The 24078-nt window shown below is 32.2% G+C and overlaps 4 protein-coding genes across 4 annotated transcripts in view; 1 reads left to right on the top strand and 3 right to left on the bottom strand.

Moving 5' to 3' along the window:
• Positions 1–1941: 1941 nt before the first annotated feature.
• On the bottom strand, positions 1942–2923 carry HELRODRAFT_158828 (hypothetical protein; the record flags this gene model as incomplete). Its single annotated transcript, XM_009010802.1, has 3 exons — positions 1942–2049; positions 2244–2310; positions 2769–2923. 3 exons carry the CDS (start codon positions 2921–2923, stop codon positions 1942–1944), a joined length of 330 nt encoding a protein of 109 aa, XP_009009050.1.
• An 8645-nt stretch (positions 2924–11568) lies between these two features.
• Positions 11569–12635, top strand: HELRODRAFT_105281 (hypothetical protein). The gene is made up of 4 exons (XM_009010801.1): positions 11569–11777; positions 11843–11902; positions 11997–12112; positions 12271–12635. The coding sequence occupies exons 1-4, from the start codon at positions 11684–11686 to the stop codon at positions 12379–12381; spliced, it is 381 nt and encodes a 126-aa protein (XP_009009049.1). The 5' UTR covers positions 11569–11683; the 3' UTR covers positions 12382–12635.
• Positions 12636–14981: 2346 nt separating this feature from the next.
• Positions 14982–17665, bottom strand: HELRODRAFT_187837 (hypothetical protein; the record flags this gene model as incomplete). Its single annotated transcript, XM_009010800.1, has 6 exons — positions 14982–15359; positions 15636–15772; positions 16235–16339; positions 16895–17006; positions 17148–17317; positions 17638–17665. The coding sequence occupies 6 exons, from the start codon at positions 17663–17665 to the stop codon at positions 15267–15269; spliced, it is 645 nt and encodes a 214-aa protein (XP_009009048.1). The 3' UTR covers positions 14982–15266.
• A 1034-nt stretch (positions 17666–18699) lies between these two features.
• HELRODRAFT_187835 (hypothetical protein) overlaps positions 18700–24078 on the bottom strand; it is a gene marked incomplete at both ends in the record, with an annotated part of 16228 nt that continues 10849 nt past the window's right edge. The window contains 6 exons of the mRNA XM_009010799.1: positions 18700–18719; positions 19447–19768; positions 19925–20060; positions 20195–20327; positions 20465–20583; positions 21593–21784. Coding sequence (XP_009009047.1) covers positions 18701–18719; positions 19447–19768; positions 19925–20060; positions 20195–20327; positions 20465–20583; positions 21593–21784 — 921 coding nt within the window. The remainder of the gene's footprint in view (positions 18720–19446; positions 19769–19924; positions 20061–20194; positions 20328–20464; positions 20584–21592; positions 21785–24078) is intronic.

Below are 24078 nucleotides of genomic sequence, written 5' to 3'. Positions count from 1 at the left end.
AATCAAATTGGTAGAAAAAACTGGACTGCAAAAGAGCAAATGAAACTTTTAGCTGAAATATTCATATTTACAATATTTAAAAAAAGTAACATAAATATATTTTTCTTTTGAAAACCAGTGTGTCAGTGTTAAACAACCATATTTGAGGTGACATTTGTAAACAAATTGTTTCATGATGCAATACTCGAATGTAAGCCATTTTATAAGGAAGTTTTAAAAGAAAATTTCATACAGTGGCTGCTTTTTTAACTAAGCAAAATTGCTTTTTCAGTTTAAAAATTTTGTTGGCCAATTTTTTAATAATATTATCTAGAGCAGATATAAATAAGGACAAGAAATTAAAAAATAAAATCAATAAAATATTCCATATTTAAAATATTAATATAAAGATCTATAAAGACATACACAGCCCACATAACACACTGGTCCTTCAATGTTCTATTCATGGTAATCTAGTCTAGTCATTATAAAACAAATGACTAACTAACAAACTAAAATCTAATCCTAATAAAATAAAAATTGTGTTACTGGTAAAGTGTAAAGCCCTTGTACAACCTTAATGCTGATTACTGTAATGTAAGTAAATGTAAATTTTTACAATTACAACTAAAGAATTTTTGTTGAATTCAATTACTTTACTTAACTTTTACTAGGCATTTTAAATTAATTAATTAAAATATGTTTGTGTGTGACACTACATGACTACACTAAACGACGTTGAAAAACGAAAATTAATTTACGATTCTATTTTAAAGAGAGGATATATATAAAATAACCACTACATACTGAGCAAGAGTATGCATGCTGTAAAATGAAAGTAGTCCATTCTGACATCGTCCAGATGAATAACGGTAACAATTTTGAAAATTGAATCAAATCGAACGCAAATCACAACAATAATAATACAGGTGCGCCATGATCATTTAATAGGTGACAAAATAATAGAGACTTGACATCAGTTGTGCTCATGCGTTTTAAAACGCTTTTATAAACATGTAATTACTAATTTTTTTAATATTAAAAACAAGGCTTGACATTCTGACAAACTGGTTTCAAATTCTGAGTTTAAAAATTTGAACTTGACAAAGTGAAACAGTTCCTTTGCATTTTGACGCATTCATCTTTTATGAACTTCGCTTCCAATTTAGCGATTGTTGCAAATTTCATAACCAAGGCTGACTGACTAGGTTTCCCGTACATGTATACATGCATTATAATTATTATTATCAACAGTAATATTATTATTATTAACATGATTATTGATGGTATGAATGGTAAAGCGGTGTACAGAAGTTTCGAAGAATGCTGATGCGCATATAAACTTCCACAGAGCCTCGCAAACGTTAATTTTTGCACTATTCATCTTCATAAATGTACTTTAATAGCCCCACAATCTGGCTACGATGAATGGTACGCGTCAGCTCCACTTTGTAAACAACTCGCCGCTGACAGCCTAGGAAGTTCGATACTAGGTGTCAATAGTATTGCAGATGCCAAAGCAAATTTTACTATAATGGAAGAAATTAGACATGTTTAACTGTTATTATAAAATTATTTGACATTTAATAATTGATTAAAAAAATTTAGTTAAATTAATTTGATAACACATTAACAACCAGTGACGGATTTACGATTACTTTCATCTACGTAGAATAAAAAACTTTTGCCTTTTCTTGACGATCCTACTCTTCATTCTTGTTACTTCTTTAGTTTTATCTAGGATTGACACTCCTAACTCCCTAAATCGCTGATTCTACTCACTTTTATACTTTTTTTCCTCCATCTAATCTCAATAGTGTTGCTAGAAGCTCTTACTTTCATCTACGTAGACTAAAAAAAATTTGTCTTTTCTTGATGATCCTACTCTTTTCCTTCTTGTTACTTCGTTAGTCTTATGTAGGATTGATTATTGTAACTCGCTCTACAATTGTCTTCCTGACTCTATACTCTATCCTTTACGTAAAGCTTATAACTCTGCTGCTTGTCTAGTTGCTCGTGCCTCTTTCTTTTCTCATATATCTCCATATCTTGTTCTCTTGCACTGGCTACCTATAAAATATAGAATAATTTTTAAAATTTGCACGTTTATGTATAAGTCTCAATCTAAATTATTTTCTAAGTATTTATCAGATATATTAATTGAACCTAAACGCCCCGGTTTACGATCGTCTTTTTGTTAAACACTCTTTTGCCAAATCTGCTTTTGCTTTTTCTGGTCCTTTTTTCTGGAACTTTCTACCTACTTCTCTGACTACTTCTCCATCACTTGCGAAGTTCAGAGCAGATCTCAAGACCATGCTCAAGACCCATCTGTTTTCAAAATTCTATGAGGAGCGCTGTTGAACATCGCGGAAATAGCGCTTTATAAGATAATTGATTGATTGATTGATATTAGTTTTCAATAAAAGAAATATACTAAGAAAACATTATTTATTTTTATTTTGTGCCGCAAAACACTATTTAAGTTTAAAATATGAATTATATTCTATACTTGCATACTTGTATCAAATTTATATAATAAGTCAGCGTTATTTTTAATTGTTAAAAAGAGTCGATCTCAAATTTTTTTTAATTATTATTTAACGCTTCTTGAATTGAACTGCCCCCCCCCCCTAAATCCGCCACTGACTGGCTACCTATGAAATAAAGAATAATTTTAAAATTTGCACATTTATGTTTAAGTCTCAACCTAACTAAATACTAAGTACTTATCAGATAAATTAATTAAACCTAAACGCCCTAGTTAACGATTGTCTTTTTGTTCTCACTTTTTCTTAACTCGTGTTAAACACTCTTTTGCTAAATCTGCTTTTGCTTTTTCTGGCCATTTTCTCTGGAACTCTCTATCTCCTTTTCTGACTACTTCTCCATCACTTACGAAGTTCAGAGCGGATCTCAAGACCCTCCTGTTTGCAAAATTCATTGAGGAGCGCTGTTGAACATCGCGGAAATAGCGATTATAAACTAATTGACTGATTGATTGACTGACTGACTGACCGACCGACCGACCGACTGACTGATTGATTGATTTTGATTGATTGATTAATTTAGGCAACTTTGACGGGGGGCCGAATTTTTGAAAAAGTTCAAATTCAAAATTAACACCAGACCCAAAAGTGCACTAAAAATATACGCCTGGGATTTGACAGCCGGTGTATATATATATACTTAGAAAACCTATACCTATATTAAATATTTCTTTTATTTTAGTTGCTTTTATTTTTTACAGTTTACGACTGACTTTACCAGCGTTTTTTTAAAAGTTTTATAAACAAGCAGTGACAATCTACAATTTAGTTTCATGTTAAAAATGAATAATGACTGCCGAGGAGCAATTCCGCAATGGAATTATTAGCTACGTCGCCAGTTTAAAAGAAAGGGTCGCATCTTTTGCTCACACCGATCTGACCTACTCTAAATGCAAATTAAAGGATGACTGTGACTTCAATTTCAATGATAATGATTTCATCCATCATAGTAGAAGAAGAAGGGCTGAGGCTGAGGTTAGTAGAAAAAAAAAACATCTTGATAATAGATAATTATTTTGGAAAAATTGAGAAACTACACTGAACAAAAATTAAACCATGGTATGGTATTTAATTTTTTATTTTACTTTTTAAGTTTCTATAGATAAATTTTAGTTTTTAGACTAAAGACTAGAGACCAAAACAGGTTGATGTTGTTGTTGTGTTGTCTGTGTCTGTTGTAGATTGTAGTTGTAGAAATTGTATTTATGGAAAATTTATATATCTATACCGGAATAGAATTGAATACATACACCATGTGCATATCATTATTAAACTAATTAAAATGTCAGTATACAATTTTTTTTAATGGTTTGTTAAAACAGCAATGAAGTGAAAATATGGTTTTATTGATTTATCTCTGTTAGAAAGATCAAAAAGGGGCTTATGTGTGTTTGTATATTTTTGTTTGTTCTAAATTACTTATAAAATATTTATTTAAATATTTTACTATTGGTTTTTGTTTGAGCAAAAAGCGGGACAAACACTAGAGTCCCATGGACACCAAAACTGGACAATAGGAGCAAAATTCTAAACTGTCCAGCCCAATTTGGGACCGATGGCAACTATGCTAATTTAAAATAAAATAATGTTTTAGCATTCTGCTTCATCGTGTCTTGTTTTCATAGGGTCAGGATTTAAAGTTAAATTTCATCATCAATATTGTTTTTTTAAACATTTTTTTAGTAAAGACCTGGGAGTTCATAAAAATTAATGAATCCCAACCCTCCTTACCTGGCTATGTAAGCGTAGTATATACAGAGTTTTATAAATCTTCACCATTTACCAGTTTAATTACAAGTATAGAGCGACATGCTTGTTTGACAGCTCTGCATTTGACAGCTGGATTAAGAGTTTTAGAGTTAGGCTCTAATGTTCACTCTTTGCCTCTGATAGTGATTATGAATTTTGTAATTTGCTTTGATATCGATGTAGATTAATGATAATTTTTTATTCTTATTTGATTTCTCTTGTTGGAGCATTTGCTCGATGAACAGAGTGGTGAAAAGAGGATTAGATGACCTAACAGTGATCCATATAGCAAAAGCAAACCGATAGAGAGTAGATGCCAAAACTATTTAGATTGTAAATGGAGTTAAGATGTTGGTTAGGATGACAGCAGCGAAACAACATTGTTTGACAGGTGATGTTTCTAGCTTTTGATGGTGAATTATCAAAAAAGTAGCTGCCATCTTGGTGCGCATGGTTGGTGCATGTGATGAATATGAATGAGAATTGCCTGTCTAGATTTTAGATCCATGTTGACAAGTATATGTATCTGCAATTTCGAAATTTGTTTGGCCTTAATATTGATACAAGATATAGAAAAATATGTAAATAAAGCATCTTCAAATTTTCATTATAATTTATTTTGAAATAAAATTTTCTAACAACTTGTATTATAAAATAGTTAATAGTCAGACACTTTTGTGATGCTTTAACTACAAAAAATTGGGAAAATTTTTTATTGAAAATAACCTTTGGAAAAGCATTTGATAAATTTTTTCAAAGTTTTGTTACTTTTTTTTCGCTGTATGAGAGCTAAATATACTTCAAAATAATTTTCTTAAAATTCAGACGTCTGGAAAGTTCACTTTTGACATGCTTGTTATGATGTTTTGTAGCAGATTTATACTCTCTGATATTTTGAATCAATTTTTGGATCATTTTATTTAATAAAAAATTATTTATTTATAATTTTATTTTAATTTTTTTATTATGTATAATATTTGGTTAGGCTGTCGTTAGATTTAAATGATTTCAATAATTTTATTTTTCAAGTGTTAGAAACATAAAAATTTTTAAATCCTGCAATATTTCATCCTATTTGTTTTGAATTTTATTTTTTCGTTTGTCAGACAGAAGATCCGAAAAAGTTTTCGAAAACAAAGAAAAGAAAAAGTTCAATTGCTGAGGTCGCATCAAAAAAAAAAAAAAAATCCAAAGTTGAACACAGTCCAAAGAAAAAACACAGGAAAAGATCTAAAACTTTGTTGCCTGAATCATCATCTGAATCAACAAAATCTAAACATAAAAAAGATTCAAAAATGTTGAAATTAACAAAAAGTTTTGAAAAGAAGAATAATCATAAAAAACGAAAAAAAAATGATTGTAAAGGTTCAAATGAAAAATTAGTAAGAAAAAAAAAGCATTCAAAATCAAAACACTTTTCTTCAAGTTCGAGCATGCTGTATGACGACATATCATCGAGTCCTCACATCTCTAAAGAAAGTCGACTACATGTTAGAGATGATTTTCTTGCTAGATCATCATTCAAGGAGGTAGACAGCTTGTTGGATGTTAATATTGATTCTGTTGAGGCATATAAAAAAAAACAAAAGGCATTAGATAGAGTATTAAAAAATTATGACAAGCATATTTCTACTTCAAAGATTTGTAGCAGAGTGAAAGAGAAGTTCAAAGTTAAAAAGACTGACTGGGGACAGTTTGCTGAACCTATTGTTGAAAGTCCTATAACCATTAACTCAAATGATATTAAAAGCCTTTACGAATTGTCTGTTGGCAGAATGGACTTGAGTAAATCATACAGTTCTTCTCAGGGGTCTTCGATCAACATTCATTCAGATCATTTGACACAACCAGATGACAAAATTTCAAGTAGTTTAGATAACGATGATTTTATGAAAAAAGTGCCTGATAAATTTACAAAAGAAGATGAAGAAACATGTATGAAATGCAATGATGGTCGTGTTAATTTAGAAAAGATTAATGAGTCCATTGAAGCTGAAAACTTATTTTCTAATGAAAGTAACCTGGAAAATGTTATGTCCACTACAGGCTGTGTTCCCTCCACTGCTTCTCCTGCCAGTGCTAATACTACTGTTACCACAACAACTACTGCAACTACTACCACAAATACTACCACTGCTACTAATACTGCTGAAACAATTTACAATAATATCAACAACAACAGTAATAATAATGAAAGTTGTAGTTTAAGCATCAGTTTTGTTGAATGCAACGATTGTGAGGATGTTCAGTCTGACAGCCACATTGGAGTTATTGAAAAAACTAATCAAGAACAGCTCATTGAACCTTCTGTTGTGAGTTATGCAACTGATAACTCGAAAAACATTCAGGCCAGAAATTTAAGCCAGGATGCTGCATCAGTAAATGACGTAAATTGTCAGCATTCAATTGATATGACTGGCTTGCTGGTTGTTAAGGAAGTGTTAAATGAGCTGATCACCTCTGCTATGCAACTAATGGGACATTCCAATGAATGCCACCCAGAGAAATTTACACTTAATGACAATTTTTGTGATGGCGGTAAAGATATTGAAAAATGGCCGGATGTTGACATGACGAAAGTGATAAGAGTCAGGTCAAGGAAAAAGCCGTCAAAACACGACAATGATGATTTCAACAAGTCACTCGTTTCTTCCAGAGAATTGTTGAGTGTAAAAGCATATGGTGAAGGTGAAGATGATGAAGTTATTGGCTTTAGTTGTGTGTTCAAGTTTTAAAATGTGAACAAATATGTGTTGTTTGTGCTAAATTTTTATTAATGAACATTGTGAACAAATATGTGTGGTTTGTGCTAAATTTTTATTAATGAACATTTTATGAAAGTTTAAATTTGTCAAATTTTGTTAATTCAAATACAGATTCAGGTAGAACAGATGAAATTGTTTCTAGTCACCAATTGAACCAATTGAAAATTAATAAGGGTCATCATTGTTCAAGGAGCAAGACTGATGACGATCACACTGTTGGTAGTTCAGGCAAAAAACATTTAAAAAGAAAGAAAAGACATTCTGAAAAGGAAAAAAAGCAAAAGAGAATTAATTCAAAGTCTAAGCAGTCAGAGGAGACAGAAAGCGATCATCCTCACATGAATGCCACAAAGCATAGAGTTAAAGTTAAGAAAATTAAGACCAGAGCTAGGTGAGTTGTGAGTTTTGTTCATTTCCTTAACGTGCAGCCATTTAAAAAAATTCATACATAATTTTATCCGTGTTTGGCTTACCTTTATGTTTTTTAATTTTGTTAACAATAACTTATCGCATATTTATTTTTTCCTTATATATCATAGAAACGTCGAATGTTTAAGCAAAATTAAAAAAAATAAAAACTGTTTGTTAAGAAAATTAATTTACTGGTGGTCGCTGATGAAGATTCTGGAAAGAATGAGATATCGAAACAGTTAACAATAAAATACGTCGTGCAATTGCTTCATAATGAAACTCTGTCATGCATTTGCAATTTGTTCGCTTTTAAAATGTACGGGTTATTTTTTAAATAACATTCGTTTACGGCGACTGAAATTTATTAAATGATTAATTAAACATTTAATAGAAGTCAAACTCAAATTATTTCCACGTTCACAAATTGTAACTGTTCCTTAACTATCTGTTTCATTAGTTACTTGGTTTTTCAGAGATTTCTTTCGCTTTTTATAGTATCTTCAAAATTACGTCTAATGGTCTAATTATTCTGCCGCATGTGGTATTTATATTTAATTATCCGAGGCCCCTTGCTGTTGTTTGATTTTTTTTAAATGTTTTCTAAGGGTAAATTCGTAGTTGTTGCAAACATTTTACGTCCCATTGAATTAAAATATTTAGGTACAGATCTCGATCATTCTCGGTTTCCCATACTTTTGACGAAGAGAAAGGAGTTTGGAGAGAAAAACGAATTGTGGAAAAGTTAGTAGGTACTCAGTTTGTTCTTGTAGTTTCTTATCAAAGTTATGAGATGTTAGCTAGTTGTTGTACATTTTTCGTGATGTTCTAGTTTTCGGTTTTGTATTGTTCGGTGAAAAACTATAAGAAGTTAATTGCTACGATTTCTGTTAATATAATTCAACTGTAAAGAATTAGAATGATTTTTTTTCTTTAAACTAGAATTCCCATCTAATGAATATTTTACAATTTTCTCTTCATGAGCAGATCAAGAGTGCCATTGTTCACAGATAGCCAGAAACGTGATTTGAGAAAGGCAGCAATGTAAGTATTATTTCTAACTATTAATTTGTATGTATCATTATTCTGGCTGAAAAACAATTTTTTTAAACAATGCTTTTAAAATCTGAAAACTTTTTAGGTCTGCCCTTTAAAAAGCATTTAATGCTTTAAACTGCTGAAATCTAATATATTTTAAATATTAACAATGGCATTTCAAAATATATTGCAGTTTCCATAGTTATATAGTTTTACTTGGTTATTTTGATATTGACGCTGTATTTAATATTTTTATTTTGCATTGCTTGCTTTTTTCTTGTGTTATTGCTATTAGTATTGTTATATTTATCGCCATTCGCAGAGTTGCTTCAGCTTCTGTTGATGTTTTTTTTTGTGCCAAACATTTTTTATTTAATTTTTTTATTTGTTAATCCTGAAAATCTTGAAACATTTTGATAAATTTGGAATGAAATAAAAAATTTTGTGAAATATTTAATGAAATGTTTTGTTGATTTGTCAGAAAAGCAGCAGAAAATTCTGATTACGTGAACAGGTATGTCAGACCATTTAGAGCAACTGCAGTACATCTCGATAAGCGATCCAAGGTTGATGAACTCACCAGTACGCTAATTTGATTAATTCACTTCCAAATCTCATTAATTCAATTTTTATAAACAAAAATTAGTTTGGGAAGGAAACAGTATTTTAGGCATTCTTGCGAAAATGTAAAAGGTATATAAAAATAAGGAAAGGTTTATTGAGTGTATTGGAAGATGATGTGCAGAAAAATGGGAAACAGTATTTTATGAAGTAATGCGGACCTATGACGACAGGTTTGCATTAATAATTGAAATTAAAAATGTAGTCTGGAGTGAAGTAAAGTTTAAACACGCAGCATTTAACAAATAAGTCTGGAAAAATAAACTGATGTTGCTAATATTGGAAGCTACAAACTGTTATTCACTGCAATGATTGCAAACGCCTCAATTTGATAGAATGGAAAGATTTTTTGAAAACTATTTGAGCTTATTTATTTTGACACCCGATTACTCCATTAAATATCTTATGATTTAAACTTGAAGATTACATATATTCCAACAGATTTTTGTAAAAGTCTAGCTCGAAAAAGTTACGATAGTGATTTGAGTGACAGCGAGGACGAGAAAGAAAAATGTAGAATGATGTCAGATGCTGAGGACTATGTTGGTTGCCCATCCCTAATTGATAAACAAACATCTATAAAGATGAAAATAAAAGTACAGTCCAATTCCATTTTACAAATTTTTCTAATTATTGCCTCTCTTCATTTTGTCATTTTATTCGTGCATTGTTAATGTATGTATTTTATAATAATGATATGTCATAAAGCACTCTGATTTACAAAACGTGAAGGACTCCACGCAACTGCCTGTGCTGAACACCAAAGAGAAGCAGGTAAGAGAATATGTGCTCAAGCAGCAATTTCCTGTGTCGAGTGGCGTACTCCATCACGAACGTAATAAAGGCTGGGTGCCTGTAGAAAAACCTACCGAATGTTCCTTCAAAAATTCACCTCCACCACCCCCTTCCTTCTCCTCTTCCTCGTCACCACTCATGATTACTGTTCCCTCCAAACCATTGACACAAGCTGCCGAGGCAGCTATCCAGATCGCAAATGCTCAAACGGCACAGGCACCTGATTTTCTAGCAGAGAATGAAAAAAAGAATTTGGATAAAAATGTCGAAATTTCACTCAGCAGTGCAGATTTTTCCCGCAAACATTTTTCCAGTACAAAACCCTCAATATTAGGAATGAGGAGTAGAATTTTAAGATGTTTAAATTCCAAAGAAGCGCAAAAAAATTACACGAATTCCTGTGTTGTGACGACAACAGTTCAAAATCCTACAAACATCTACAATGGTCTTGTACTTCCTCAACCTATAATTCAGACATCAACTTTTAAAACTTTGCAAGATCTCTGCCATACAGCAGCAACAACATCAGCAACAACAACATCAACAACAGGATCTCCATCCTTATTCAACAGCAACGAATATGCCCCGACTCCGGAATCCTTGCCACATGCCACAAATAGCAGGTTACTGATATCCTTGATGCTAATGCAACATCCCGATGCACGAATACCTCTTCCTAGAGCATCTACACAGAATCATGGATCCGATTCCACTGATGATCGATTTTCAGATGCAACGGCTGAATCTAATTACCCACCTGTCTATAAAAAGGTTAGCTTTAAATAATTTTTCCATTATCAACTATGCGTTTTCAGATTCAAATGTTTTGCAAAGAAATTTAAATGCTAACTTGATGGAAAGATTAAGTTAATTTGAGATATTGATCCTGTTAAAACTGAAGCTGATAAATGTTGCAACTTACTGAACATGGTCAGATGGATAAATGCAGGCTTAAAGATAGCATGAATATTATATAAAATATTACATAAAAATATTTTAATGAAATTATAAGGCGTCAACTTATAACATGAAATTGTCAGTGATAGTGATTTATCGGTTTAAGGTTCCATCAAATCAAATCAATGATAGAATGTACATAACTTGTGGCTTGTGTTTCAATTGAACTCGATGTAAAGGTTGAAAGCCTGAAATTAATTAATGAGTTGGAGCCAAGTTGAAATTGGGCTTAAGGAAAGTTTAAGGATTGACCAGGAAACAAAAAGCAAAAAATGTTTGGAAGGCTAATTTATTGGAAGGATATGGATGAATAGAAGAAGAATAAGTTCTAATTACAAAAATTATATATACAGGGTGCTACACAGTAGCCTTACGTAATAAAGGTAGTTAATTCAGTTGGGCTACGGCTACATATGATCCAGTTTATGAAATGAGCATGCCCTAAAGAGTACATTGAAATAAATGAAAACAAACCGTATACATGAAAGTGAAGACATTTCTGAGAATTATTTTGAATCAAGCTACCTTTCTATTGGAAAAAATTACGGGTAAATATTTATTCGCTTTTGATCTTGCAAGGAATATTCCGAACTTTTAACGCTGGTTTTGATGAAACTTGTTACGTGCTATAGGTTTCATTTTAAATAATAAATTTATTTTAAAGTAAGTAAATGTGAAATAACATTGTGTATTCTTTTCTAGATTCAATCAAACGAACATCAAAATGGTACCACTGCATCTAGCCCAATTTTTTCGCGCTCAAACGAAACGTCCCAAACGTTTGGTCTTCGTTCAGAAGTTGGTCGCATTCTGTTGATAAAAATGGGATGGAAAGAAGGAGAGCAAGTAGGCATTGGATCCGCCAATCCTGGTCTGATGAAGCCCATTGAGATCGTGATGAAAAATGATAGGAGAGGTTGTTACTTTAAATCATTTGTATGATCGGACATTACATTTATATAAAATTCACATAATTTCAAGGACTGCAAACTTCTGAAGAAAGCCTAAGAATGATAAACATCGAAAAAAGAATTTATAAAGGTTAGTTTCTAATTTTTATTTCAAAAATATTTTACAAATGGCAATTGATGTTATAAACGATTGAATTTGAACATTAAAATATTTGAATGTTCAGGTCAGCACCCAGTGTCTTACTTGATTATATTTTGTTTGAAGAGAAGATGGCTGATGCCAGAGTTCGAGCTTGTTGATGAAGGAGGTCCTCCCCATATGAAGTTTTTTATTTATAAGGTTTGATTGACAGGATTATTTAAATATTTGTAATTCCAATTAGGCCAAATTTTTATCCAGTTCATTTTTTTGGTCAATCGTCGATAAAAACTTGAAAAAATAGATTCTTAAATTTACTATCTGATGCTATTGAACTTGATTCGTTTAAAACGTTGAAGGTAAGGGTTAATGGCGTGGACTATCAGCCGGCAACAAGCAGCTGCAACAAGAAGTCCGCTAAAGTGGAGGCAGCTATTTGTTGCCTGCAGAAAATTGACCATCTCGGTTGATTCGCAGTGAGTAAGAGAAGCAGTGAAAGAAATGATGAAATTAATGGCCTGCTTTTTACATTCTCAAATATATTTACACTATTTAAATATTGCATACTGTTTTATTAACTAACGTTCGAAAATTTAGGAAGTGTGAAAAATGTACAAATATCATTTCTAATTTTGTACAGAATACATTTTTTATACAATTTTACACATCTCGCGCTATCGTTTAAATTCAAATTACTTTTATTTATCAAATAATCAAAAAACGTTTAAAATTTATTTTGTCGTCACACTAATTTTATTATTGATCATATTATTGATTTACTCTTGATCGTACTATTCTCTTAAGGCTGCTAGATCTTTCTTTTAATATTACTGATTCTTGTCTATCTTGGTTTTCATCTTATCTCTGTAATCTTTTTTTTCTGTTGTTCTCAATAATTCTACCTCTAACTCCTCTACTCTTTCGGGGTACCTCAGGGTTCTATCCTTGGCCCTCTTCTATTTATACTGTATACCTCTAAACTACCTCGTATTATTAATAACTTTTTTTTCACTAGTCAGCTATAAGCTGATGATTCTTATATTTATTCTTCTTTTCCTTCATCTAATCTCAATAGTGTTCTTCATAATCTATCTCTATGTCTTTCTTCAATTATCGCTTGGTCTGACTCTATGTGTCTTAAACTTAATCTTTCTAAATTTGAATTAATCTGTTTTAATAAATTTAAACACTCTGTTACTATTCCTCCTATTATCTTACCTGATTTTAAAACTCTTGATGTTTCTCACAATTTTCGTAGTCTGGGCTTTATCTTTGATTCTTGTATGTCTCTTTCTTCTCAGATTAATAGCGTAGCTAGAAGTTCTTACTTTCATCTACGTAGAATAAAAAAAACTTTTGCTTTTTCTTGATGATCCTACTCTTCTCCTTCTTGTTACTTCGTTAGTTTTATCTAGGATTGACTATTGTAACTCGCTCTACTATGGTCTTCCTCTATCCTTTAAGTAAAGCTTTTAACTCTGCTGCTCGTCTAGTTGCTCTTGTCCCTTTCTTTTCTCATATATCTCTATATCTTGTTCTGCACTGGCTTCCTATAAAATATAGAATAATTTTTAAAATTTGCACATTTATGTATAAGTCTCAATCTAAATTAATTCCATTAGTACTTAACAGATATTATTAATTGAACTCAACGTCCCGGTTTACGATGTTTTTCTTGTTCTCGCTTATTCTTAACTCGTGTTAAACACTACTTTGCTAAATCTGCTTTTGCTTTTTCTGGCCCTTTTCTCTGGAACTCTCTATCTACTTCTCCATCACTTACGAAGTTCAGAGCGGATCTCAAGACCCATCTGTTTTCAAAATTCATTGAGGAGCGATGTTGAACATCGCGGAAATAGCGCTTTACAAGCTAATTAATTGATTGATTGATTGATTATTTAGAAAGTTAAATAGAAGAAAGAAATAAAGAATTATATGAAAATATTAAATAAATACTATCAGAATTAAATTACAATGAATCAATAAATAAATAAAAATATAATTGCTTAAAAGAGCTTACAGTTACGCTTAGTTAAAAAAAAATTTTGCAATTTAATTTTTAACAAAATGCTCGTGCGTATTTGACCAAATGGGAAATCACCAAATGACAGGTGAATATTGATTGCGGGTGATTATCTAGTGACGCGACCATGGACGCGACTGCTTCGTGGAAAACATTTTGACAAGTACTATAGTTCAATTTTTTTAATACCCCGTGGGTTATCAGACGTCTGTGATACCGTCAATGCTGGCACTTCCCGAGGCAAGGGTTGCATTTGGCACTTCTGTCTCTGTCATATGGTACCGATGGATATGCTTTCAAGTGATTTCAGTCACATTTAACATACAGATTTCGTTGCCAGCGCAGGTAAAAAAGACCTGGGCACGGCTTCTTCGGAATTAACCTGCAGATCTGAACTACCTGAAGAATTGCTTTAGATCACGTCTGTCGCGTCTAACACAGTAAGCCTAGTAGATCGCTGGATGTCGTCAAACAGGCGTAAACTCAACGTCAGTAAAACGCAATATCCTACGCCGCGTGGTCTCAGAAACAAAGAGTTTATAAAAATCCATTAACAAATTTGGGAGTCAGTCTGAATCCTCATCTGTTTATGGCTAACCACATATGTCAACTCTTCCAGCGACGTTCCTATCGATTCTACAAAATACGATCAATCAGACGTATGTAACCGATGAGTCAAAAAGAGCAAACGTTTGTAGTTACATCTGTAGCAAAATCTACTACTGCAACGTGCAAATGTACGGCATCAACTTATCTCCCTTGTTTCAGGGATTACAAACCGACATCGATTGAGATCCTCCAAAGTTCGGCCCCTGTCGCAATAAACTTACTACAAATTTTAAATTGCTTGCCTTTTTCTTGTCGGGTTATCTGGATAGCGCGAATGTCACGCTTGGCGTAGTCGTTTATTGGGCAACAACAAACTTGTTAAAGCGACGTCTTTTAAAACTATAGATCTATCATACGCCATAGTAATAGACTATACTCAATTACTAACACGCACACGCACGCTCACACAACAGAAATAATAAAATAAGCAACATGTATCTCATGTAAACATTTTTATTTACTAACCGATTAATTTATAGATATTAAAGCAAAAAATTTACAGGTGGTTGTTGTAATAAACGACGAAACGCCACGTCCCCACTTAATGCTACGACGAAACAACGACCCGAATGAACAAAACTACAAAAATTATTAAAACCAACGCTCTTTCAAATGCATTTAGGGGGCAGCAATTTTAAAATTGTAACGTTCTCTAAAAATAAATCACTGGTTTTTTTTATAATTAAAAGTGTCCAGCAGTTACACACATATGGCGTCAATGAATCAGTTCTTACAAGCATAAAATGTGATAATTCTTCTTAAACGTCTGACCAAGGCAGGTATAAAACCAGACGATGATGAGTCTTTTCTTTGATTCTGATAGTATATATTTAAATAAAATTATCAACGATACTCATCATTATGATTTATGATACAATTTCATTTAGACCTAGAAATAGGTGATGGAGACATCTTTCTTGAAAACGCTAAAAATATACGATGGTAGATTTAAAGATTTCAAACAATTGTCGCTGCGTGATGATAACTAAAATTCTAATAAGAAAGTTGAAAAAGAAGGAATGGGCTCCATAAAGAGAAAATATAAAGCAACTTGTAAAGAAACAATGAACGATCGACATTTGTGTAACACACCTTGTAAACTTTCAATAAACTTTCAAAAAAAATCTCGTTCATCCAGGTAACGCTTTCTTTCTTGAAGATGGTAATATCCTCCTCTGACAGGCCGGCGTCCATTAAGAACCCATCGGATGTCTTCGTCTCATTCGAGCCTACGCCAGACAGTGAAAATGAAAATGATTATTTCTTTATAAATAAATATTTTAATTCCTCTAAAACCGTTTAAATATAAACTGGGTATAAATTTCCAACATTTGCTGTTGCTTATCAAAACAGCTAAATACATCAAACGACCAGCAAATTTAGTTTCAAACGGCGAAGAATGCTCAAGAATCATTTAAGAAGTTGCATTTATTTATACAGAACGACAAGCACGTGTCTATTTCCATCTGGAAAATTTGGTCGCTAATGCTGTCGAATAATGGCCAGAGTCTAATAAATCGATGAAGAAACAAATAGTGTATTACGAACATTTTAAAATGTTAAAAACAAGCTGCTTCAAATTTACATTGTGCGATGTTTTTGCTCGTGAATATATAGCAAATGTAACATTATTTTTAGAGGTCTAAGCAGTTAGTGGTATCATTGTGAAAAATGAAATGATTGTAACGTACCTTTAAAAAAGTGGAGATGACTGATGTCGGAGCGAGCACTCCTACCATTCACGAGGTAGAACTCCATGTGAGTCCACAACAAGAAGAGACCATTCTCTATGATGACTGTTGATGATTATTCAAATTATATTCTTTGCTTCAACATGAGTGAAAATTATTAATTTATTATAAAGGCCAAGCAAGTCAGTTGCCAACGACTGCTCGTCATTACAATGATTGAATGATGTGATGTCTGTGTGTGGACTCCTTGCTACAAACGAGTGACAAATGCGGATGGCATTTTAATAACATAACAATAAAAAAATAATACATTTTTTCTAACTAAACGACTCTATACAATCAACACAAAACATTATTCGAAATTAGTTCAAAGTTGACCGCAAAAATATGAACTGATACTCAACACGATAAAGCGTTTAACGCATAATGAACTGCAAAAAAAATATATAACTAAAATATGCAGGTCTCAGAACGAAGAAGCAAGGATGAATAAAAACTGTATGAAAATTTGCGATGTGACGGAGTTCATGTCCCACAGCAGTGAAAGCTCTAACTCCCAAACACATAAAGTATACATGCATGAAACGGTGTCCTTATTCTGCTACGTAACTATTTCTAATAAAAAAAAACTGAATTTATTCAAAGAATATGTAAACTAACAAGTCAACAGGCGTAGTTCTTTGGATTTCATTTCGAGAAGTGTGGCAATTCTGTTGATGATGATGCAATCTTTTTGTTGGGAGGACTTCAACAGTTTTTCCGGTATGGACAGCTGATTTGTGCGAGAAATAAATAAATAAACAAATTACTGTGTAAAATAATATCAATTATTATTTACCGCAACTGAAAAATAGGTTAGAGCAAGTTGTTCAAAATACTATTACTATTAAATATATCATAAAAAGTGATCAACCTCCTTGATTTCACGATGGCTGAGTTCGTGTAAATTTTCTTTTGATTTGCCAGAGAACATGTTGTGGAATTCAAGACAAACTAAATACTGGCGGCATGAATCTATCAAGAGCTGAACTAATGTAGCCAGTGAAGGAATTGTGGAGGGTTTTGAGGCTGCCACTTCGTAACCTTTCCAATTATTAGATTATTGAACAAGTTAAATTGCAGTTTAATTACAATGTTTATAGATTTACTTAGTACCAAAAATTGTAATTTAACTTTGTATCAATAATTGATTTCCATCAATAACACCAGTCTGTTACATTTACTACAAAAATATCACATGGAACAAGCAAAAGACGCAAGAATGGATAATACGCTATTGACATGCATCCAAAAATGAAGTGAGCATAAATTTATAACTGAGCTGATATTCGTATATTTTGTTGTGCTTACTTTTTAAATTTATCGCCTCTGGTTTTATGGCTACTAACTAATCCACAACTTACCATCCAATCGGGCCTTAGGGATATACATATCTAATTTTGTCTCTTATTTATTTTATTTAATTGATATGTATATGTAATACTTTCAAACCGTCAATTATTCTTGATTTTAATTAAGATTATTTTGACTTTGTAAACGAATATTTTAGACAATCGAACGAAAATATTTTGATTTCAGTCAAGGGTGGCCTATCCACCTATAATTTCTTTTCTTATTTTGTTTGGCTTCGTAATAAAATAATAAAAAAATAATTGCAATCTTGAGTAAAATAACATTAATTTAAATCAGTCATTTAGCCAATCTTACTGCAGTTCTGATAGAGCCATTAATATATCTGCTCAAGAAAATTAGCAATGAACAGACCACGACACCATGTTCCGACCAAGTACCGGTATCTATTTAGAAATTTATATACACATCTACCAATGTCTCGATTAATAAAAGATATGCCTCTTTGTTTCTATGTTTTTATTTCCTGTTAGATGAGTGGTGTCCGCTGGATGCGAATGGCTCAGTGATATAATTACTCATACATATCTGCATAGATGCATGAATGTGTGTATGAATGTGTGTGCGAATGTGTAGATACATATGGCAGGTTGATTGCGCTGAGCACCATTATAAACTTGAAAACATCATATTTGCCTTTCAGTCCATCTTAATAAACTCCCTCCAAACGAACCACACATTAAAGTTGATAATTAATCATCAACACATCAAAACAATTGTTATATTCCTAAGTTTATTGTCATTAAATTTTTAACTGTAATCCAAAAATGTTGCAGTGAAAGAATCAAGTGAAATATGTTTGCAAGAAAAATCTACCTATTAAATTATTCAAATAAATTTGAAAAACAAATCAAAACCAATGTACTAATTTTGAGATCAACTTTCTTCTAGCCTAATGTTTTTAAATCAATTCAAACCAGTATAATAGACCCAACAAGTGTTATGTAGCCATTAGAATGAAACCAAAAATTAATATTTCATCAAAAGTTCAATTAACCTAAAAAAGTAGCGTATCTCTTCTGTTCAGTGCATGAACTAAGTTGAGGGGAGAAGAGGACGACCGATCCAATCACAGCTGAATGATAGAAAGTATCACAGTTCACAAATTTTAATTATTTAAACAAATGTTGAAGCAACAACAATAACCTATCATCACTTTTCGGGGCAACATATAATTTAAGTTCCTCCACTTGCCAACTTAAACTCGTTCAGTTCCCTCGTTACGATTTTGCACTCTCAAAACGCCCATCTGGGTTATGACCTCCTTCTCAATCATTACACTCGGATGAGGGTTCCAACTTTTGAGACCTCGTTTCATCCGATGATCTTCGTATGGTAGTCTTATTAAATGTTCATTGTTAGGCTCGCATGCAACTCAGGTATCACGTATCAATTGAATATTCTTATCAATTCTCAATGCATTATCAAACTTTAACAAATACATCAACAATCCCACACTAGCAGACTCTCTTACAAAAATCTTTTACCAGATTATTTCTGACCGTGACTTTTAATGCAATTCTAAAAAATTTCTTCTAACAATTACTCATTCTGATAATTCAATAAAAGACGAAGACCGTTAAAAGATTCCAATTTGAAGCCTTCCACTGTGAAATAATATTTGGCGCAACTTATAACATACAGATCAAGCAGCCACACACAATGTACACAAATAAAAAATGTATACAAACATGAAATGTGCACAAACATGAAATGGGTACAAACGAATAAATTGTTCACAAATATAAAACGTGAACAAAGTAAAAGAGCTTGAGTGACGTGCAAAACGGAAAGTTGACTAACGGGATTCATTGATGATACTCCTGCAGAGCGCTAATGAGTTGGATAATATCTCTTCAACAATGGTCATTATTTTCTGCCCGACATCTGAACTTTGATCTGTGGCAGTTGAATCAGGATTGAGGTCGTCATCGTAGAAGGCGTCTCCGTGGTCAGCATAATTGTGGACGAGATTGTTTTTGATCTGCTTGATCATATTAGATGTTTGTTCGCCGCAAATGGAAAATCTATTAAGAAGGTTAATGATAGGACGTTGGAGACGGTTGAGACACATCTTCACATCTCCATACATGGCATCAAGCAGCATGACTTCTTCTATTATACCTGCGTCATGTTCAAACGTTTTTGCGTTCGATCAGTTGCATGCACAGAATGTTATTATCAAGTGAGTTATAACACTTGAAAAAGAAATTAATCAAAAGCAAAACAACATTTAAAAGGAGTTCCATACAAATAATGCAATCGTTGAAAGGAACCAACTTTCGTGAGCTATGGAAGACAGCAGAGCAACAACCAAGTGGAGCTCCTTCAGTGATTCCATCGTTCTTATGTCTTGAGGGTGCATAGAAATTATGTTTGTGAAGGTTTCCACGTGAGCCATCACAAACAAAAATACCTACATGAAACATTGTAGCAAATAATTATTCGTATCTAACAAACTAATTCAGAATCTGATGGAAGGAAAATAGGTCGAAAAATTGCAGACGAGAGGGCGTCGGTGAGATAATTTAAAAATGAACGATCACAAACCTTGCTGATGGCAGCATTGTCAGAACCTAACGAGGAGATGAGAGTGAGTGAAAGACGGACGATAGGAAATAAGATGTGATGTCTGTATCGAGACAAAATTGATGGCACAAAGCCTGAGTTCTCATAAGGATATCTGCAAGTCAAAATATATGATGTTGTTGTTATTTAAATTTTTATTAGGGATAAAGCTTAACAAAAAGTCGATAACGAAATTTAAAACATTATCAAGGCCGTCGTTCCATCATCATCATCACCACCACCGAAACTCACCCCCCTTCGTGTTTGGGCCTCAAGCTGAGTACGGAGCATGCAGCAAGATGGGACATGACGTCACAAGAAAGCAGAACGTTGGCTCCTTCGCGCGTCCTGGCTATCCGACTCAACAGACTCTTCGATTAACATTTTTCCCCCAAGTTTATTTGAAAAAATTCAAGCAGATCAAAAAGTAAGTAAATACTTGTGGAGACCACTCTCAACTAAATTATAATTATGTCACATACAGAATAATGTAGTTATTCAACGAAACATAAACATAAAAATTGACATTCATATATATGTACGTACATGTATACGCATTCATACATAGGCACGTCAGTAAATAAAATAATGAAATAAGTCAATGAAACACAAATATTGACAGCCCTAGTCAAATGATTATAAAATGACAGAAAAGTAATTGCTTTCATACTGCAAAATGATAACATTAAATATTTATTCATTCGCTTTCAAGAGATTTTTTTTAAATCATGAACCCCACAATACATAAATCATTCCCACACATGAAGTTCCAAAGCTCCAAACCACTCACTGCTCAATGTCTACCATTCAGGTCAGTTCTACTGTATGTCAGAACACAATTCATTCAACTATAAGAAATTTATGTCATGCTTGTTGTATGTAAAATAGCCAGAACATTTTTTAAATAATTAATGGCCTAAAACAAAAACAGCCCATTCGCCGAGCATCTCCAGGTCTCCTCTGTGCAACTCACAACGTTGAAATCAAAATTATGCACGTAAGTGTGCAACAAAGTGCTAGGTACGTTACTCAATCTACAAGATTTTGAATGATCTTAGAAAGTGTCAGTGAAGGGTATTACTGCTGACAAAATGGAAAAAATGCATATGACGGCAGGACGGATCTGTAGCATCTATGCAACAGGTTAGTCCTTAGTGAAGACACTATTTTTCAGTACGACAAATGTTATTAAGAAGTGCCGACGAGCAATGATGATAGTGATGTTCGCCGTTATTATATATTTCCTATCTAGTATATATAAAATAGTTTGGAAATTAAACTTTTTTATTTTACGTATTTCGTTGGCTATTCAAAAATTTGTTACAGAAACACAAACAGACATAATTAAAACGTGCATAATTAAAATTAGGCAAAAATAACCATTTTTGATTGAAAAATGAAGAGAGTTTTAAGTGGGACAGGGTCAGGGTTGAGCATGAGTTTGAGGTGGTGATCATCTGCACTGATGCCGTTCGTGACGTGTTGTATGCATCCGCACGATGAAACATCGTTCAGCCACATCTTCTGAGTGTCAATAAGCAGGACTTTGTCCAAAACGCTCATTGACAGCATCTGAGTAAGTACATTAACATGACATACAGCAGGAAAAACTACAGAATATACAGAATAAATAGTATAAATAGTATATATATATATATATATATTCTATAAATTCTACCGAATGTTTGGCGTTAATATGTTTGTAGTTCGTTTTTTCGATTGTCAATAAAAATGTCACACCAACCAACCCAAATAGTAAAGTTAAACTCCGAATTTATTACAACAATAAAAAGACGTCTCACCTAATACTGAAAAACAACTGCAGTCCTAGAGATAACTCTGAGTTAAAGCGTAATCACGTAATATATGAATTTAATTGCCCCTTTGACGGCTGTGCACGTCAACATGACTCATATATCGGGATTACTACTACCTCACTGACTAGAAGGCTTACGATGCATAAACAGAGTGGTGCTATCAAATCTCATTTGGACTCAACACACTCAATCACAATTAGCCGTGAAATCCTCGACAGCAACACCAAAGTAATATACCAGAACCGCAACTACACGCATCTTAAAATTGCAGAAGCAGTCCTAATCGACATCAATAAACCAAAAATAAATATACAACAAAAAATGACAACCTCACTTCCAACCCGGCGCTTAACCAACAACGAAAACAAAGAAGTAATAAAAACTAGCATCGTAAATAGTGACAAAGAAGAATATGATGCTATCGATGAAGAAAAGGAGACCAAAGAATTAAGGAGACCAACCAATTAAGAAACCTGACACCTAATTCGAATAATCGAAAAAACGAACTACAAACATATTAACGCCAAACATTCGGTAGAATTTATAGAATATTGTAAAAATTATGGTCTATTACCTACATATATATATATATATATATATATATATATATATATATATATATATATATATATATATGTATATATATATATATATATATAAAGAGAGAGAGAGAGAGAGAGAGATCTAAGACTGTCGTAGACAGAATTGTTAAGATATATCACTGCATCTTCAGCTTTGATTAATTTTTGGTTCAATTTTTCAATATTTTGTATCATATTTTAATCATCATTTTTTAATTTATTCATATAGAAAACAAATTTTTTAACTACTTTTTTTATTCATTTTATCTTATACAGAAAAGGCTTTTTTCGGTAATCCTTTACCATTTTCAATGTAGTTATGTTATCGACTATTGATTGTTCTTATATATCGTGTTGTTCGAAAAGTAATTTAGTTTTTTTTTTGCGGTGAAAATGACAGGCAATCTTCGTATAACGAATAAATATTTAATTAAATTATATATTGGCCATTCTGATCCAACAACTCCACGGTTATAAAATAACTTTGCTGGCAAAAACTGATCCAGGTGATTTTTGACAGTTCTGGCACTGGCGTATTGTCAACATATCTTCTACACACACATCAGTTAATTTTCTTCCACAGTTTTATTGATTACTTTGATTATACCATTTAATTTTGTCTATAGATCGGTCATTGGGTCTTTTTCTATAATTCTGAATTTTCTTTTATCTGCTAAAATAGCATTTATATTGTTGATACAGCTTTCCTTCTTCATTATGACGTATAAAATATCCGCTTTTCTTATTATTGTGTCATTGCTGTTATTTAATTGTTGTATATGTAAAAATATGAAATTTAAAATATATATAAATAATAAAAAAATTAAATATATATATATATATATATATATATATATATATATATATATATATATATATGTGTGTGTGTGTGTGTGTGTGTGTTGGTAATAGATCATAATTTTTACAATATTCTAATATTGTAAATATATATATATATATATATTAGGGTGGAGCGAATTTATACATAAAAAAATTTTTTTCTTCTTTTTACTTTTCCTGGGGTTGGGAAATATGTCTTTTATCGAGTTATTTCAATGTGTAAATTTTGAATTTTATTGAACATTGTTTTGAGGTTCCTCTCGGCTGGAGACTGTTTATGAATTGCATTTCAAAAGTAAACAAAACAATATCATCAAATTAAACATGTTATTAACTCAAATAAATCATTTAAATCTTGAAAAACAAAACATTAGTGTTTACTAGTTCACATCAAAGACTTAAATAATGAAGTGTTTTTTAGTTTCAAATTTTGGTATATCATTTTGAGATGCAAGTTTAGTACGAATAAAGCCATCTCTTGCTTTTTCTCCACAAACTGAAAGTGACGCTTCTGTAACTAATTTTATCATTCTTTCTACTGCCTGAGTATGGCAAGGCAACTTCAAAAATTCAATGTTATTAGGAATATCCATTATCATCTGTTCTAAAGCTTCAGTTGTGATATCTT

The sequence above is a fragment of the Helobdella robusta genome, assembly GCF_000326865.2.
Source record: "Helobdella robusta unplaced genomic scaffold HELROscaffold_1, whole genome shotgun sequence".
Lineage (NCBI taxonomy): Eukaryota > Metazoa > Annelida > Clitellata > Rhynchobdellida > Glossiphoniidae > Helobdella > Helobdella robusta.
The sequence above is the reverse complement of the archived record's forward strand: the minus strand, read 5'-3'. Positions and strand labels throughout refer to the sequence as shown.

Excerpts from the sequence above, each read along its gene's own strand:
- HELRODRAFT_105281 (XM_009010801.1), top strand. The coding sequence starts at position 11,684 with ATGGGATGGAAAGAAGGAGAGCAAGTAGGCATTGGATCCGCCAATCCT. Across the intron at positions 11,778-11,842 it reads GATGAAAAATGATAGGAGAG|GACTGCAAACTTCTGAAGAA; the intron begins GTTGTTACTTTA and ends CATAATTTCAAG. Across the intron at positions 12,113-12,270 it reads TGAAGTTTTTTATTTATAAG|GTAAGGGTTAATGGCGTGGA; the intron begins GTTTGATTGACA and ends AAAACGTTGAAG.